Source organism: Lipotes vexillifer, unplaced genomic scaffold (genome assembly GCF_000442215.2).
Source record: "Lipotes vexillifer unplaced genomic scaffold, Lipotes_vexillifer_v1.1 scaffold306, whole genome shotgun sequence".
Taxonomy (NCBI): Eukaryota; Metazoa; Chordata; class Mammalia; order Artiodactyla; family Lipotidae; genus Lipotes; species Lipotes vexillifer.
Window position 1 is genome coordinate 2,777,749 of NW_006789814.1, and position 13,852 is coordinate 2,791,600.

The 13,852-nt window shown below is 47.3% G+C and overlaps 1 protein-coding gene across 1 annotated transcript in view; it reads right to left on the reverse strand.

Annotated features, from left to right (window-relative positions):
• CLEC16A (C-type lectin domain containing 16A) overlaps positions 1-13,852 on the reverse strand; it is a 208,136-nt gene that overhangs the window by 171,151 nt on the left and 23,133 nt on the right. Inside the window, exons 4-9 of the mRNA XM_007462829.1 lie at positions 11,227-11,375; positions 8,358-8,463; positions 6,997-7,002; positions 6,259-6,382; positions 3,470-3,644; positions 1,927-1,980 (exon numbers count right to left, since the gene is read on the reverse strand). Of these exons, the coding sequence (XP_007462891.1) occupies positions 1,927-1,980; positions 3,470-3,644; positions 6,259-6,382; positions 6,997-7,002; positions 8,358-8,463; positions 11,227-11,375 (614 nt within the window). The remainder of the gene's footprint in view (positions 1-1,926; positions 1,981-3,469; positions 3,645-6,258; positions 6,383-6,996; positions 7,003-8,357; positions 8,464-11,226; positions 11,376-13,852) is intronic.

The window sequence follows — 13,852 nt, forward strand, 5'->3', positions numbered from 1 at the left end:
CTACATGTTATTTTGTACTGTTTGAGTAAGGTGAATATATTGTTCAAAAAAATAAATACAATTCAGGTTAAAGGTACAGGCAGAATAGACAAATGTGATACCTACCTAAAAACAACAAAAAAAGCACACCTGTTTTTAAAACACCAAAGAAACGCTATCATAGAAAATATGACCAAATGGGTTAGCCCATGTCCAGGGCTGTGGCAGGCATTCAAGCATGGGTGACTATGATGATGATGAAGGAATTCAGTCCACAAATATTCAGTGAGCACCTGCTAAGGCCTGCGTGACAAAGGCCGGTGTGGACACACATGGTGTTCGTTCCCTCCTGGGCTCTGGATGGAGAAAAGCCTGGGGAGGGCCGGTCACTGCAAGGTACGTGGAAGCATGTGTGGGCCAGACTCGAAAGGCTGGGCCAGCCTGTCCGAGTCACGCTCTTGTCCCCAGTGGTGGTTTAGTTTCAGCTGGACAGCATCCTCGTCACACCAAATTAACATCGTTAATGTGAATTTTCTTGGTTTAGTAGCAATGCTTGTAAAATAATTTGTAAGGATGTTCTGATATAGAGTTTAATTAAGGACCAGGATTTATACCCAATTCGAGGTTTTCACACATTCGGGCAACGTGATGATAAAGCTCCATGGAAATGCAGGGGAGCGAGAACCCTTTACTCAGGCTGAGGAACGCCAATGACAATGCTTTTTGTGAGAGACTGAAACAAGTAATTAGGTGGCTGAGCTGCCGGTCCTTCAGGAGGAAAGCAGGAGAAGATGGGTTCTCGGAGAAAAAGTGTCCTGACCCCCATGCTCCTCAGGGTGCACCAGCAGCTGAAGGGTCCTGGGGGCGCTTGCCATGGGATTCCTGTGGCTCAGCATCTGGCCTGCTCGGGTCCTGCCAGACTCCCAGAATCCCAAGCAGGAAAAGCTGGCGGATTTGTAATGAGGCAGCGGAAATTGCTGCCAGGAGGGGCTGGGGCTTGCATGGAGCTCCATCGCACAGAGGGGCATTCAGGAGTTGACGTGCAGCTCTGAGCAAACAGAGCCCCCAGAACAAGACTCCGGGAGCAACGTGAGCCGGCCACATGCGGATCCTGGTTGGTCTGGCCACTGAGAAGAGGCCGGGTCTGCATCTCTCTTCTCAGGCCAACAGGAGACAGACCCGCCTCAAACTCGAAACGGCCCAGGGACCAAGTGAGAAGGACATGCTCTCAGCAAAGCAAATAAATACCTGGGCCACTGCAAAAGTGGGAACAGAGCTCTGGTCAAACGTCTGGCTACTTGACAGTCTAATGAGATGGCCTGAGAGTCTGGACTGCTTGTAATAAAAATATTTTTAAAGTTATGTAACTGGGTCACCATGGAGTTTTTCCCTTCTTGTAAATATTATATAATTACGAGAAGGAAAAACACTTGTTTAAGAGGGGGAGGCAGACAAATTGGCTCAAGACACAAATCTGGGTGCTAAGGCTGCTACAAGACACCTTCCATAAGGTAATCTGGGAACTAGAGCCATGACAAAAGCCTTTAAAAACAGCCTCATTAGTAGAAGTCTGTTAAACCACGATTGCTGTGTGTGTACACACACTGGGTCCTGCAGTTTGGGGCTTATTTCAATATGGCTGAGAACAGGGGCCACCCAGCCCACATTTCCAGGGTATTTAGAATACTCCTTGCTTGTTTAGGAAACCTCAGGCCCCATAGTAGAAACCAACTACATATTTGTCAGGTTTGATTTATTTCTCCTTAAATTTCCAAGTACTACCACGAAGAAGATACATAGCACCTCTACTCAGTGTTGTTACTTTGTTTCAAGATGGGGGACGCAGAGAGAGAAGATGGGGCAATGTGGCCTGGGAAATTTCTGAAAGGCAGCAGCACTCCAAGGACCCCCAGTGTGGTGGGGACACAGGTGAACGATCAGACGTACCTGGGACAGAAGGTAGAGAGAAGCCGGCAGGCTGATCTTCGGTCGCTCTCCTCCCTGGTGAAGGTTGGGGGAAAGAGACAGAGAAACCTGGGTCACACGTGTGAGCAGCACAAAATCCATGAAGCCAGAAGCCATCTGTCTGAAGGAGCAGTGCCCAGCACCCCGACTTCCTCCAAGACCCTAAGATTCTTCTTTCCTGGTGGCAAAGTCCACCCTGCAAAATAAGCTCACAACCTAATCCTATCCGATACCATTTGCAAGGCTGCTATTCTTCCACCTGAGAAATCTTTCACCATGAGTCACGGATTAGAGGCTGGACTCGAGAGAACTAGCTCCTTAAATTACCAAGAATGTTAATTTCCCCCAGCTTGGGCACCGAGAGCCCGAAGCCCGGCAGGAGAGGCCCCAGGGGCCTGTTCTCAGGAGAGGGGCAGGGAGAAGTTGGGGCACTCTGGTCTCCAAGAAGCCCCTCATTTGTACTGGGCTTCAACAAGCTCCATCTCCTACCAACCCCATGAAGATCTTCAAGACCCCCGTTTTGCTCAGGCAGGTTGACTGCCTCATCCAATGTCACAGAATGAGGAATGGGAAGAGGCAGAGTTTAAACCCACGTCTGAAAACTCCAATTCCCATGCTTTCTCTCTGCCTCCCAGAGCTGCAGCTGGCAGATCTCATTAGGGTTGCAATTTTCTTTTATTCACTTATTTTTAACAAGAAACCCCATGTTCCATCTCCAAAAAGAAAGCTATACCTCCTTGGGACACATCTGCAGAGGCCGAAGCCCCTGCAGAGTAACCAGCTGGCTCTGTCCTGCCTCCTGCCAAGGCCTCTGCCCCTTAACTCTTAGAGGTACTGGCCGAAGGTCTTCCCTCCTTGAAGTGGCATTTCTCACGGAGGCATCGAGAACCACCAGCTCAGAATCACTTACGGGGCAGGTTCCCGGTCCACTCCAGACCCACTGAGCCAGCATCCCTGAGAGGAGGGAGAGGGCATCCGAGGATGTGCACTTGAACAGGCTCTATCCCCACAAGGGCTTCAAGCCTGTAACTGTAGACAATCACTGCCCCGGGATCTTTTCCTAGGTGCGCTCCACCCCCTCCTGTCCATTCTGTGCAAGTGTTGTGGCTGGCTGGATCTTCTGCAAATCAATTAGCTCTGGCAACTATCCGAAAAAGTTACCAGGGATGAGAACACCTCAAGAGAAGGATGCATAGAAACCAAAAGCCTGAATCTGTAGAGGTTTCCTGTTTCCTTCTGATGTCAGTAATCTTTTCTCATTCATTTACAGTCCACACACACACACACACACACACACACACACACACGCACACACACACACACACACACACACACACACTCATATACTCTGTCTCTCTCTCCCTCTCCTTCCACCCCCTCTCAGGAAATAAGAGGAAAGGAAAGGGAAGCCAGCGTGCTTTGAAAAGAATCTCCCTCAGGCTCAAAGCCTTGGTCCCTTGCAAAGCCCCATCCTATTGGGGTGACTGCTCTTCCCCTCCTACAGACGACCCTCAGCCCAGCCCACCTTGTCCTGGTTCTCCAGCGAGTACACGTAGAGCGGCAGGAAGAGCCTGTTGAGCAGGTGGTCTGTGAGCACGTCGTTGAGGAACTCGCAGTTAATGATCAGGATGTCATTGAGATAGTGCAGGTGGTCCAGATGCTCAGCCACCAGGTCACTCAGCTTCCCCCGATTCCGATGCCTGCCAGGAGAAACGCCCATCTCAGCCCAGACGCCAAAGCTCAGAGCCTAGAACCAATGGCCTGAGACTTAGGTTGCAAGTGGCACTTCATTCACAAGCAAATATCTGAGCCAGTCTCGAGAGACACCCATCCTGGCCCTACCAGTGGATTTCAGAAAGAGAGAACGGACAGGTCTGCTGCATTCGATTTTAGGGCACTCATGGGGTCCCACCACTTTCTGGGGGCCTCAGTACAACTCACTCCACCATCACCACAACAGCCCAAAACAAAAGGGGTAAACAAAGGAAAACCCAATGAAGCTCTTAGCAAGCCATTTCAAACAAGAACAGCCACTAGTCCAAGTGGCAAGATCGCTTGGCTCCCAAAATAAGCAGCATTAATGGAACAATAAATCCTCAATAATTAAAATGCTCCAGAGGAGTTCTGAAGGGAGAAGCAGGCCTCAGCAGCCACGTCCCACCCACAGGCCTCATCTGTATGAGGGGCACATCGCAAGGACGTGACACCCCACCCCAAGCCCCAGGAGGCCCTGCCTGCTTCCAGTGAAGCAACAGGCACTGGGGCCGCCAGGCCCCAAGAGTGGATCGGTCTCTGCCAAGGACGAAGCCTTGAAACAGCCGATGGGGCACTTTCACCTCCTCCAAAGTGTTATCTGTTGCAAAGAGCAATCTAGCTACCATAAGACCTTTTACTTTTATTATGATTATTATGCAAGTCATAGATGGTCATTGTAGAAAACAGATGAAGAAAATAAAAGCAAAAAGAAATCAAAGTCTCCTAGTCCCACCACTAACAGATAATATTACGTTATTTCCACATCCCTATAGTCACATCTAAAAGGCAAGTGTTACGTGTCTATCCATCTAATCACATATGCTTTAAAAAAAACAATTTTGCTTCTTTTACATAATTTTGGATAATTATTCCTTATTATGCTTTAATAAGATGTTTAGTAAATATTTATAGCAAATACACATTGTAAAGCCTAATACTATAATGAGCACCCATGAATCTACCTCCCATGAGACCTAGAACATTTATTTATACACAATGTTTTGCAACCCCTCCCCCGCACATAAGATACTGTGTTCATTTTCCTCCAGCAGGATCTTTAATGCACTTCACTTTTTAAACCTTTAGTTTAAAAAATATCTAAGTAATACATGCAGATGGATTTAAAAATCGAATAGTACTGATGAGCTAATAATAAAACACAGCAGCTCCTGGCCTCACCTCCCCAACCCCTGCCCACTCTCCAGAGGAAGCGGTTTTCAACTCTCTTAGGTGTTTCTGTGGATAGTTCCTCCTGTATTTCTATAAAATCTACAAGGACCTCTATTTTGCAATTGAGCCATTTTAGATGTTACATAATGACCTCCTTTTATTGTGTTCCCTCCACCCGTCCTCACCCAGCAGTCATCAGCAACTGGTGTTGACATTATAACCATTCACTGCAGAGCCCCAGGGAGGACCAGGAGTTCAATTCCTTCCTCGTATAACTTTCTGTTCTTTCTGGAGTTGTGTCTCATTATGCCTCATATCCATGACTATCCATATCTATATGGGTCCTTATCCTCCCAAATGCCCCGTCAGATCTGCCATCCACCTCGCCTTGCTTCTTTCCCAATATGGAAGCTAATATTTTCTCTCTCTCTAGCCCTCTGCCCCCAGGAGACCTCCTTCCTGAGTCCCTTCATCATCCTGACCCCATCTAGGTGTGCCTCTTACCAGATCTGTGCAAAGCTGTCACCCTGGGGCAGTGGTTCTCAACTGATACAATTTTTCCTTAAGGGAGACGTCTGGCAGTGTCTGGAAACATTTTTGGTCTTCACAATTGGAAAGGGGGTGCTACTGGCATCTAGTGGGTGGAGGCCAGGGATGCTGCTAAACACCCTACAATGCATAGGACAGCCCCACACAAAGAATTACCTAGTTCGAAAGATCAATAGTGCAGAGTTTGAGAAATCCTTTTCTGGAACTTCTATTCATCACCAACTTAATTTTTTTTTTAACAGATTTACTGAAATATAATTCACATACCAAAAACTTCACCCAAAGTACACAATTTAACGTGTTTTAGTATATTCATTTCCCCCACACACCCCTCCTCCAGCCCTAGGAAATTACTAATCTACTGTTTCTATGGATTTGCCTATTCTGGACATTTCATATAAGTGGAATCATACACTAGGTTGTCCCTTGCATCCTTTCACTGAGCATAATGCTTTCAAGGTTCATCCATGGTATATGTGTCAGTACTTCATTCCTTCTTATCGCCAAATACTATTCCATTGCACGCAAATACCATATTTTGTTTATCCATTCACCAGTGGCAGATCATCTTCATCTTTTTACCAGCTGCCTAGCACCCCATCTACGGATGTACTGAATTCACTTACCCTATTCCCCTCTGGGAGGTATCTGAGTTGTTTCCAACTTCCTACTGCTATGAAAAGTGGAAAGATGGGCAGAACCTTTCAGAGTATGGAAGTCCATATTCCGCGAACACATAGGTGGGTAAGTTTTGTTCTAGTGTTTATTTTTTCTCTACAAAAACGGAATTCTCCCCTAAGTACTCTGTCTACCTAACAGGCACCCTGGGGGATCACTTACTCCTCATCCGTCTGCACACAGTTGTCAAGTTCGATCACATGGCTCCCGATGAACCAGACCAAATTGGAGAAGTAAGGGACAGCAGTTTTATCTCTGATATAGTGCAGCATGGCCTGGTTATCCACTGAGAAAATCCACAAAAGAAGAGGGGAAAAAAAAGTCAAGCTACCAAATATAACTTGGGGGATATTAAAAACAACAACAACAAAACCACAATAAAAAGCCCTCTACTATAATCTGAATCTTTTCTGTCTTTCCTGGAAATACTTAAAAATGGTTACCTTATGCAGAAAACTATACTCATCAAGGTAGTTCTTACGTTATTTTTATAATTAATAAAATCAATTAATAAAGGTAGACATTAATAGTGCTTTAGGGGCTTCCCTGGTGGCGCAGTGGTTGAGAGTCCGCCTGCCGATGCAGGGGACACGGGTTCAGGCCCCGGTCCAGGAAGATCCCACATGCCGCAGAGCGGCTGGGCCCATGAGCCATGGCCGCTGAGCCTGCATGTCCAGAGCCTGTGCTCCGCAGCGGGAGAGGCCACAAGAGTGAGAGGCCCACGTACCGCAAAAAATAAATAAATAAATAAAAATAAAAAAATAGTGCTTTAGGAAGCCTACTTATCAGCAGTGCATTTAGCTAGACTACAATGAAAACTATACCATTCTCAAGCAAGTTTCCTGTATTTGCACGTAAGGATAAGTTAAGAAAGCAGAAAACCAGAAGTTATTAACTTACATGACACTGGAATAAGGAACACGGGAATCGTCATTGAAGGAAAGGCAAAAAACAGACAACAGTTAACAGGGTTAGGAACTGGGAGGGTGAGACAGCTGCTCAGAGGGGCAGAGAGCTAGGGCAGGAGGCGTCTAGACAGAAAGATGCAGGTTAGAAGAGAACAGAGAGAGCAGAGAGCAGGAGGCGGCCAGACTGGGGGTCAGACCAGGTCGCAAACTCAGAAGCCCACAGGCTGGCCAACAATAACTTGGTGAGCGAAGCCAGCCGGCCCAGTGGGTGAATGGGGCAGCACAGGCCTTGACCCCAAAGGCGGCAGCTGCTTCTCAGCGTCAGCTCACCACTGCCCTGCAGGACTGTGGGCCCAAACAGCCACCATCTACATTTTCAAGTCAGAAATCCAGACTGTTACCCAAGCTCTCCCAAGTTTTAAATATTGAAAATTATATATTTTTTTTTTCAAAAAATATCTAAGACAATGAAAACCTGTCTGAGAGCTGGATTTGGCCCTCAGGCCCTCAGTTTGCGACCCCCGGATGGGCCCCTCTGGGCTCTTCAAAGGCTCTCCAATTTAAGGCAACCCCAGAACCAGGCTGGAGTGAGTCCCCGAGGAGCCCCCGCCCCCTCCCAATTAGGAGTCATCTCAATTAATAACATCATAACTCATGAAGGTCAAAACATCCCTGAGAAAATTGGGTCCCAGCTCTAGGGTGGTGACTACACGGGAAATAATCCCGGTGTTAGGCAGAGAGGCCATAGCCTTGGAGGGCAATTCCAGGTCGGGAAACTCGTATCCAGCCAGCCTTTGTGCTAGTGCAGGCGGAGAGCCACGGAAGGGCTTTCTCCTGGAGGCAATGATTTGGGCATTAAGTACTTCTTGGGAGAAAGGAGGAATTTGTTGTTGGGCTTTGTAGCCGGTTGAGAATGCAATACTGCCCCCTGCTGTTTGCGACAAGAAATGCTCTCATACATTATTTAAAGATAACATACCCCCTGGCTATCCTGAAGTATATTTTACAGGCCAAAGGCAAGAATTTAACTCTCACATTTCAAAGACAGCTTTGCCTTACCTAATTATCACATGGCCGATCCGAGTCCCACATGTGCCTCTCTTAGGACATGCATGACTTCTGTGTATCAGCAACGAGCTGGGCTTTAAAATGCAGAAGGTGGTGGCACACAAATTTATGTTAAGGGGGAAGCTAAATGTTCAGTGATGACAACCTTTCATGAGACAGGCAGCCCCAGCTACAATAAATGAGCTCTCTGTTACCACCAGAGAATTATTTGTATGGACTCAGGAGAGCAAGCGCTAGCGGTCAAGTTAGAAACCCGATGAGGCATGAGCTCATAAGGAACCTTACCTTTGTAGACGTTTAAAGTTATGGTTCTTACAGCAATTCTAACCATACTTTCGGGGTGATTGAAAAATTTGATGGCTTCTGTGTACAGGGCGAAGTCATTAGTGTGCTAAAACACAAGAAGTACCGAAAATGAGTTACAGACCCATAAGACAGGCTGGCCCCTACCCCAGTTTTCTGAATCCTATCAGAGACTTCAGTAAAAGACCAAAAACAAAAACAAAACAAAACAAAAGGCACCCACGTGAACCTTAAGCCAGTGGTTCATTCCCAATGGGGAATGTGGGGAGGGTTGGGAAGGTGAGACCGTGGAAGAAACAGAAGCGGGTCCAGGAAATGCCAGGCCTGGGTTCATGATCTTTCCTACCACTTCTTAGCTGTGTGATGTAATATTTCTAAGCCTCCAATTCTTCATCTATAAAATGAGGATAATAATTCCCACTTTATGGTTGCTGGGATTAAATGAGACTATTTCAGGTACAGTGATTACCCTGGCACCTGATACCTAATGAGCACTTGGTAGTAATGCTAGTTGTTATTAGATGCCGCTTCTACTAATAAAAGGCAAATGCAAAGTCTGACTACATTCAGAATCTGTATTTCCCTATTTGAAAACACTAAAAGTGTAAACATTATCATGGAAAAGGAGGGTCTCGGGAATCTTCTGCCATTAAAAAGGGGTCATCAAAACAGATCAAAACACTTCAGAACCAAAGAACTCCACTGATGGAGCCCTAAGGAAAAGGCACACAGGATCCGGGCTACAGCACGCTGCGGCGCACTCTGCTGCCCTCTTCTGGCCAGTCTTCCACATGGCTCCGGATCAGACTGGAGGGCACCCCCAGGCAGTGAGGGGCGGGGAAGAGGGAACCCATGACCTTCAGCGAGGTGACACCTGTCTAATGAAGGCAACGCCACTTTGAGCACTAGAAGCAGATGTGCAAGTAACAGGTGGTAGCTACTGCACTGGTCCACAGAAAAGGAAACTAAGTGCACCTCAAAAATCAGCCTCCTACCACTCCTCTGGTGATCAGCAGGATACTCTTCCAGAAGCATCACTCGGGCCCCAGAATCCCCACATTCTGCCCTCCCCACCAGGAGCACAGAAGCCCAGCTGCACCCGAGTGGGGGAACAATCTGGCTCCCTCTCTGGTCTGAACTTTGCAGGTGGGTTTTCTTCCGCCCGGGAGAGCCTCTGGGAGAACACGAACAGCACCCCTCTGGTCTCTGGACACGTTTAGTGAGCACCAACTGTGTGCCAGGCACTGGGCCGCACAACGTCCATCTTCCAAAGTGCCCCACACTTTGTGACTGGCAGCTAGTATTTCTCCCCTTTGAGGCCAGCTCTTGCCACTACAAATCTAGACAAAGAAAGTCAAGGTGCAGGCTGCTGTTGCCACATCCCGTGGAGACAGCTAGATGAATTTTGCCCAGACTCAGAGGAAATGTTTGGGACTATGGTCTGACTTCAAATACAGGCTGTGCAGCATGTGTGACCACCGATCAGAAGACACCTGCCATGCAGACAGCACGTGGCCTCCAAGATGGCCCAATGACCCTCTCCTCCTGAAGTCACGACTTGTGTGTCCTCTCATGCTAAGTCAGGGCTGGCCTGTGCGGCCTAAAGATACAGTGGAATTGATGGCATGTGGCTTCCGAGGCTGAGTCCTGAAAGGCATTACAGTTTGCCTTGGTCTCTTAGGATCGTTTGTTCTACGGGAAGCCAGCTGCCGTGCTGTGAGGACACTCAAGAAGACCCTGGAGGAGCCTGTGTAACCAAGGCCTGCCGCCAATGGCCAGCACCAAATGGTCAGCCATGTGAGCAAGCCACCTTGGAAGCAGATCCCCCAACCCTAACCCAGCCTTCAGATGACTGCAGCCTCATGAGAGACTGAGCCAGAACTGCCCTGCCAGCCCACTCCCCAACGTCAGACACACTGTGAGAGAAATGTGACAGCATTCTGACCTGCAAGACAGGAAAGGAAGTCTGCTGGGAGGCTTCTGGGAAAGAAGTTTTTTGGAAAGTTAGAAGGGGGCACAAGAAGGGATGCGATCTCATCAGGCTTTTCGGCAGTGGCATGTAAATATGTGATGTTTGGAGCTCCTGCAGCCATCCTGAGACCATGAGGGGTTGAGCCTCAAGACAGATGCCAACTGTATGGTCAGCAGAGTAGGAAGATGGAAAAGCTTGGGTCACTGATGAAGTGGTCGAGCCACAGGATGAGCCAGCCCCAGGACAGCCAGCATCTGTACCTTTTGGAATGTGAGATAAATTGACCTGATTGTTCAAGCTCCCCTTCATTGTGAGAACAACAGTTATTTATTTATTTAAATTGTTAGCGATTCTCTCAAGGAATACCAGGGACTTTAGCTTATAAGGAATGGCAATGGGTACAGTTTTAGGGAGCCAGGTACATACTAGTTGCTTTGAAGACATCAGCTTATTTAATTCACCCCCTGGAAAACCCTCCAAGGTAGAAACTAACATCCCCATTTCTCAGACGAGGAAACTGAGGTTCAGAGGACTGGGACTTCTCTAAGGTCACACAGCAGGGAAGTAGCAAAGCTGGGCCTGACTAGAGTTCCTGTTTTGCCAACAGAGGAACACGACCCCAAGTTAATTTCTGGGCACTTCTCCCTACCAAGAGTATCATGCTCTCAGGTAGTTCAAATTGCATTTTACATTAAAAATGGAAAAGGTAGCTCGTTCAATAAAAAAAAATTTAAAGCATGCCAAGGTCAAACAGTGTTGCTATGAAAATGAAGAAACAGTGAATGCAAAAGTGCTTTGTAAACAGAGGTCACCCAGACCAAAGGGGCTGCTCTGATTGGCTAGCTTTCCACCCAAATGTGCCCCTCTGCAATTACTTACCTCATTGTAAAAGAAATGGACCGTGTGGTTGTTGAGTTTTAACGAAAGCGTTTTCAGGAACGATATATAATATGCCATAATCTCCTCATCAGAAAAGTCAAACTTATGGACAATGATAGAATTTACATAGTTATTAGAGAGCAAATAATCTAGAAGGAGAAAAAAAAACACAAAAGAAAACAGGTTAGTTAATTCATGCTGGAGGAAAGGCAAGCAGAGAAAGTCCAGGAACAAGCAGGTGACCATGAGAATGTATCAGTACTTGAACCAGTCAAGCTAATAGGGAGCAGCTTAATCTTTAACCAGCAAAGAAATCAGCCACCAGGTGTAGTCACTAGAAAGTTCACGAGCAATGCCAGAGAAAAGTCGGGTCACCCTGCCTCCCACACCACAGAAAAGAACACTTGAACATTTCCTTTCGTTGCTGGCAGAGTTCAACAAGAGAGCCGGGGGGTGGGGCAGACGAGCTGGTGTTTGGGTATTTTCACAAACCACCCACGGATGAGGGTAAGCTGCACTGTATCTTATAAAAGCTGGCCCCATTTTGCCATCAAAAGTCACACTGTCACCCTCGAATGCCACAAGGGGTTCTGCGTGGTTTTTTCCTTCCCATAAGGCAACATGATTTCATAAAGGCCACTTGAGGCTGAACCTCCACTACCTGCCCAGCACCAGGCTGACGGCACCGTCATGATGATGCTGCAGAGTGGGCCTTGTTTTCCTCGTTTTGCAGATGAGTAAAAACTAAGGCTAATTACCTGCCCGAGGACACAGAGACAGTAAGTCAGAGATGGAATTCAAACTCAGGTCCGATGTCCTGTGTTAATACCATGCACTAATGCGGGCCAAGGATGAAAACTGGATGACGAGGCCCTGTGGGCACTGGAGCCACAGGAGAGCGGCTACCCCTGCTAAGCTCCCAGGGCCCAGCCCCTGCAGAAGTGCAGGCCCAGCGTGGTGAGAGCTTCCAACTGTGCAAAGGAAGCTGGAAAACACAGATCATAATGCTGTATCTTGGATGTTGAAATGTCAGCCACTAGATCAACTCGTTCTGAAAGCTGTGCTGGCCAGTGAAAATGGGTCTACAGACCCACTGCGACCCATGGGCCCACTGTCTGCAGTCTTGGCCTTGGGCCTTGGCCAGACACGTTATCCTCTGAGTCCTTACCAGCCACCCTGCGAAGCCAGTGCTGCCATGCCCACTGTCTGCCTTTCAGGCTGCCAGCCTGTGAGCTCTGCACCATCCCAGCTGCCTCCCCACCGACGGGGAAAGGTAGGACGTGACCCACACATGTACCACGGGCAGGGGAGCAGGGTGGGGCACAGCCTTGCCACTCAAAGTCTGGTCATGGGACCAGCAGCACAGGAGCTTGTCAGACGTGCGGAGGCTTGGGCCCCAGCCCTGACCTCCCACTCAGATCTCTGGGAGGGCCCAGCACTCTGTGTGTTAAGAAGCTCTGCAGGGCCTCCTGACATGCTCATATCTCAGAGGCAATGGGTTCAAAGGTAAACTTGGACTCACAATGCCTCTGTCACTTCCTAGCTGGGTGACCTTGGGCAAGACACTTAACCTGGCCCACTCCCCAGCTTCCCTGTCTGAAAACAGGAACAAGAAGACCTTCCTCGTGGGGCGGGGCATTGTGAGGATTAAAGGAGATAATGCACAAAAAGCACTGAGGAGCACAGAGGGAGCACCCAATCACATGAGCTGCCGCCCCTCATCTTCTCACTAAAGCTTGGAGATTCCTAACCTCCACCACCAGTCCTCCAGTCACCATGACTGTTGTCCTTGGGGGGAACAGAAATAAACCATTATGTTTTATTTGGTGCCAAAGAGGTACCTAACTTAGGCCAATCACAGTATACTGAAAAGGATAGAATCACCAAACACAACACTAAGAGCCATCCAGGAGCACGGGTCATAAGAGGGGCTGCAGCATGGGCTGGGTGCTCCTCAGAACACAGTCTCAGAGCAGGCTTTACAGGTAGGACGTCATGTCTGTAGTTTTCAAAATCTCCTAATTATAACAATTCCTGAGGTCAATCTTGGGGCCCACGTTAAGAGAGGAGGCAGTAGATCTGAAGTGGGGTCCTAAGAGTTTTAATATGTTTAAAAATGAGGTTACACACACTATACAAAATCTATGGGATGCAGCAAAAGCAGTCCTAAGAAGGAAGCTCATAGCAATACAGCCCTTCCTCAAAAACAATAAAAATCTAAAAACAAACAAACAAACAACATAACCTACCACCTAAAAGAAAAAGAAGAAAAAACAAAACCTAAAGTCAGCAGAAGAAAGGAAATAATAAAGATCAGAGAGGAAATAAATAAAAGAGAGATAAAGAAAACAATAGGAAAAAAATATCAATAAAACCAAGAGCTAGTTTTTTGAAAGGATAAACAAAAATCAACAAACCTCTGGCTAGGCTCACCAAGAAGAAAAGAGAGAGAACCCAAATAAGCAAAATAAGAAATGAAAGAAGAGAAATAACAACCGATACTGCAGAAAAACAAAAAAACATAAGAGAATACTGTGAAGAGTTATATGCCAACAAAATGGACAACCTAGAAGAAATGGACAAGTTTCTAGAAACATACAGCCCACCAAAACTGAATCAAGAAGAA